At 36.8% G+C, this 4,957-nt stretch overlaps 1 protein-coding gene across 1 annotated transcript; it reads left to right on the top strand.

Annotated features, from left to right (window-relative positions):
- The first annotated feature begins 234 nt into the window (after positions 1-234).
- LOC149934876 (uncharacterized protein F54H12.2-like) lies at positions 235-918 on the top strand. Its single transcript, XM_090153472.1, has one exon. It carries the CDS (start codon positions 235-237, stop codon positions 916-918), a length of 684 nt encoding a protein of 227 aa, XP_090009598.1.
- The last annotated feature ends 4,039 nt before the right edge of the window (positions 919-4,957 follow it).

The raw sequence follows: 4,957 nt of genomic DNA, 5'->3' as shown, positions 1-4,957 counted from the left end.
AAATTGCTTCCGACGTCTCGAGTGGTGTGTCTATTAAAGACGCGTTAAAATCTCGGGGGAAAGAGGCGGGGAAAGAAACCTTAAGAAGAGCCGCCGAAGCAGTGAGTAAACTTAGTGGAAATGGACGTAAAAGGAAACGTAAAACGTCTCCCATCATCAGTTCAGTTCGAACCAGGAAGAAGAAAAGACGTTCTCTGCTTCAGTCTGATATATTCTCGTAATAATCATTGAACAATGTCGCTAGCTTACCTCAGTTCGCAGAACAGCATTAGCTCGGAACTTGATTTATTTCACGTACCTTATACTCAAACTGCCATAATAGGAAGTCAATGGGTTGAATATAATCCAACATCGAAAATAAATGAAAACCAAGCAATTATCTTTAGTATCGCTGGAAACTCGGAGACGTACATTGATTTGAAAAATACTTTACTTCAAGTTCAAGTGAAAATTGTGAAAGCAGATGGAACTCTACCAAAACCCGATAGTCACGACGCTGTATCTAAAACCACAACTCCTGCGGACCAAGTTGGTCCAGGAAATTTGTTTTTACATAGTCTCTTTGGCGAAGTTCACGTATCGTTGGGTGATAGATCAGTTACATCATGCCCTCAACAGTATCCTTACAAGAGTATGATTCAAACGCTCTTGACATATGGTGGGCCAGCCAAGGAAAGTTTCTTAACAGCGTCTCTATTCTATAAAGACAAATCTGGTAAATTTGACGAATTTTCCAATAACGACGGATTTAAGAAACGTGCAAAATTTGCCCAAGACGGTGTTATTGACATGATAGGAGTTGTACGAGCCGATATTTGTAAAAAAATTCGGTTTATTCCTAATCTGATAGACCTAAATTTCAAGTTTATCAAAAGCTCAAACGAGTTTTGTTTACACACAGATGGTGAAAAATGCTAAGTCATTTTCACACACGCATCAATGTTTGTCAGAAAAGTTAGATTGACGCCAGAGATTATGTTATCCCACGCTAAAACTTTGGAACTGGCAACAATGAAATATCCTATCACTCGTACGGAATGTAATTCATTTTCAATTTCCCAAGGCAACAAAATATGCGTCAAAGACAACTTATATGATGGTCAAATACCGAGTAAGGTGGTGATTGGATTTGTAGACCAGAATGCGTATTTTGGAGACTACAAAATGTCACCTTTTAACAAATTTTTTGCTAAGTCAAATCGCCCTATACCTTGATGGTAGTAGTGTCCCGGCTAAACCATTAAATCCAAATTTCAAAGATAAGTTGTTTACGCGATCATACGCCAATCTCTTTCTTCAAACTGGTCAATGGAATATTGACGAAGGAAATTTCATCGGCCGTGATGAATTCGCCAATGGAAACGCACTATTCGTATTCGACTTAACTCCCGATCTCAACGGAAGTTCAACTGACTGTTTCAACTTGGTAAAGAACGGGAGCGTTCGTCTCGAATTAATATTCGGAGAATCGTTGCCGTCTACAGTTAGCGTGATTTACTATTCCGAATACCAATCTTTGGTCGAGATCGACAAGAACAGAGCAGTTTTATATGATCAAAGTTCATAATGGACTCGAAAGAACTTGAAATCATACTCAAGAACGACCCGTATACCAAATATTTTCAGAGGAGTTTTCCCTGCCGCTAAACTACCCAAGAATGTGAAAACGTATCCTTCACTTTACATCGTGAACACTGATTCGTCCAAAGAAATAGGGACTCACTGGTGTATGATATATCTCTCAAGGTCACTCAATTGTACATTCTTAGAGAGTTTCGGGAACAGCCCTGATTTGTTTAAATTTAACTATTTTATAGAGCGAAACAGCCTAACTGTGACGTATAATTCTGTTCAATTGCAAAAAAATTCTAGTAAGACCTGCGGTGGTTATTTCGTTTATTTTGCTATTAACTTGTGTCGGGGACTAAAATTGTTAGTTTTTAATAATTATTAATTGTTTAGTATATTGGAAAGATTTTCTGAAAACAAAAATGTAAACGATCGTATGATATCTGAATTTATGTATAAGAAATACTCAATAAATTTGACATAAAAATGTATTTTATTTTATTTTGTTTTGTAATGTCCATGTGCAAGGGTTGAAATACCGTCATCTAAAATATATCGTTTATCGTCGCAAGGGTTTAAACACAATTTGTTTTGCCGCACAGTTGTCACCATGTGTTTGTGGCTGACAATTCTTTTCATTTCGGCAAATGTGAGTTTGCGGTTAAGCAGACACTCGCGATACTCCGCGAGTCGGACGCGCTTCTGAACCACGCGTTTGCACACACCCTTACATGTTTTCTTTTCACCCTTCACGGAAAGGATAGAGTACATTTTCGGACGAAGTCCGCAAAATTCTTCAATGGGAATCCCGTCAAGCTCATCTTTGAATTTTCCCAATCGCTTTTTGTTAGATTCGTCGTAGAGTGCATGGTTTTCGGGATATCCCGAAAAATCAAACATGTCCTTTATTTGCGCGAAATCTTCATACATATCATGTGTTTCGATTTTATATGTAAGACTGTCTGTGAATATTAAAACACGTTAGTATGGGGCTATAATACATAACAGAATTTGGTTACATACCAGTATCAGTGAAAAGTAGCGTGGCATTCTCATGATACTGCGATTTTATGACATCATAATGGAATCTATACATTAAAAGTTTTGAGAGATCTAAAATGGTGAAACCTGTATATATGGGACGATTTAAGATGATTTTTTTCTGACGGAATGAATCCCAACAAGGTCGTTTTGGAATATGGTGAACCTTTCAAACGCTGGTGAACTAGCTTTTTCACAGCCTTTTCCCGGGTCGTTACCAATTTGAAATCTTTACGAGAACGCAAATTTTCCATGGTTTTTCCTTTAAATAATAATTTTAAACATTAATTTATTTTTAATTTCAATTAAAGTACTTACCGAAAACTGCATTGTTCATCAATTTGAAAAAGTTCTTTTCAAATTCATTGACGGCCATCTTCATTTTTTTTCGTATTAAAGTCGATATATGGTTTTAACCAAGCGCCTTGTTTAAATTTTAAAATTCGATGAATTTTAGTAATTTTAAACCCCTTTGTCACATAATATTTTAGATTGCGGTAGTGGACGACGTATCGTTCTTTATTATTTAGGTTGGGTACAAGTTTCGGTAGGCTTTCCTTAATAGGTATGCGCAGTTCTGTCAGTTGAGCTTTTGAATACTCAGAAAGCGCTTCCGGTTTAATGGTCATAGATTCCGGTGCCAACGGATAGCAGTTATGGACATCGTGTAAGTCCTTTGGATATTCTAAGTCAACCTCCAGGATAAACCCTTCTGACGCGTCATCGGGACATCTTAGAATTTCACGTTGGCTCGTAGGGGTCGGTACAATCCACATGAAGTCTTTCATGGGTAGTGCCGTCACACATGACCGTTCCATAGAGGTTGTTACAATATGTTTAAATTAAAATTAAAATTAATTATTATTTACATTATTAAGAAATTCAAATTTAAAATTTAAAAAAATCCTACCAAGATAACAAATGTAAGTATCCGGTTTCAATGGGTCATACGAGTGTATATACTTGTTGTTTGCCTGTGCGAGACGATGTAAGATGCGTGATACACCCCCTCTCACACCCTTTTCAATGAATATATGTTTGTCTTCGTCAAGAAAAAGGTCTAAACACACCTAACAGGAATAATGTTTTAACTTCAGATAAAGTCTACACATCAAAACAAGTTGCATAACTAACCTTGGTCTTCGACAGGGCTGCTTGCCACGCGTAACCAGGACCAGTGTAAGAATGGGCGGGGTCAAGTCGGTAATACGTCATGCACATAAGACGAAAACTTTGGAAAACGTCAGCTAGGAGAAGCGTATCAGACAATACGTATATATTGTGATACCGTCCTTTTAAAATGAAAACAATTAGATTATTATATAATCAAATAAAAAGTTGGAAAACATACCCAAATTTTCAACATCAAATAATTTCCAAACGTTTTGGGCATATTCGTAATCTGCATCGCTTAATGGTTCGTCTGTTAGGTCGTTGTAAAAACACTCGATGGGTGGTAATTGGGTTTCTTTAAAACAAGCCTCAAAATCCATATATGAATAGGGGTAGACACCCTTCCGTAGAAATAATTTCACTTCCTCCGGTTTGAAAACCGAATTTAAAATCGGGAATTTATCTGGACCACCTTTAGCGAGATTCGAAACGAGTGTTTCAAGTGATGCTGGTAAAAACCTAATGCTATCCACAAAACGAAGCTTGTCCAATGTGAATGAAATGTAGGTTTCACAATTGGTAGCGATGCAATCGACATTATTATTTTTATTTTGGAAATTTTCTGCATAATAAGGTGAGCGTCATATCTGTTTGTAGAATATAACTAGTAGAATTAACTTAATTTGTGATATTTCTCATTTAAAATACCTGCTTAAATTATGCATTAAAACTGGAATAAATTTCGGTGCTTTTAATTTAAAATTGCACCTCTGATACGCACTCCCCCTGTATGCGCCAGTATAGTGGTTCATGGTCACGAGTCTTGATCAAAATTTTTGGAAATGCTTCCTCGCAAACGTAACAATGAGTCTCTGACTGGTATGATAGCTCTTCAACATCCGTTAGGTGCATAGTTATATTTTCCTTCAACATTTCGGATATATCTGAGGCCTCGTTCAAAATCATCTTCAAAAACGTAAGAGCGCCATCTTTACCACGATACGTTTCGTGTTTTACAGGATTACCTATGTTAAAAATATTTCGTGGGATATCGTATTAATTTAATTTAATTTTAGAAATAACGTACCACTCGGACCAATAATGACATATTAAAACCCACACGTCACGTGTAAGGCTAATGTCGTTGTTGAAGACAAAGTCGCTTCTGGCAAACATGTCGCTATTTTCGACATTAACGATTGAAAATTCGCAAAAATAGTGTAGGGAACCTTTG

The sequence above is a fragment of the Leiobunum rupestre genome, chromosome 7, assembly GCF_980474605.1.
Source record: "Leiobunum rupestre chromosome 7, qqLeiRupe1.1.hap1, whole genome shotgun sequence".
In the NCBI taxonomy this organism is placed as follows: domain Eukaryota; kingdom Metazoa; phylum Arthropoda; class Arachnida; order Opiliones; family Sclerosomatidae; genus Leiobunum; species Leiobunum rupestre.
The sequence above is the reverse complement of the archived record's forward strand: the minus strand, read 5'-3'. Positions and strand labels throughout refer to the sequence as shown.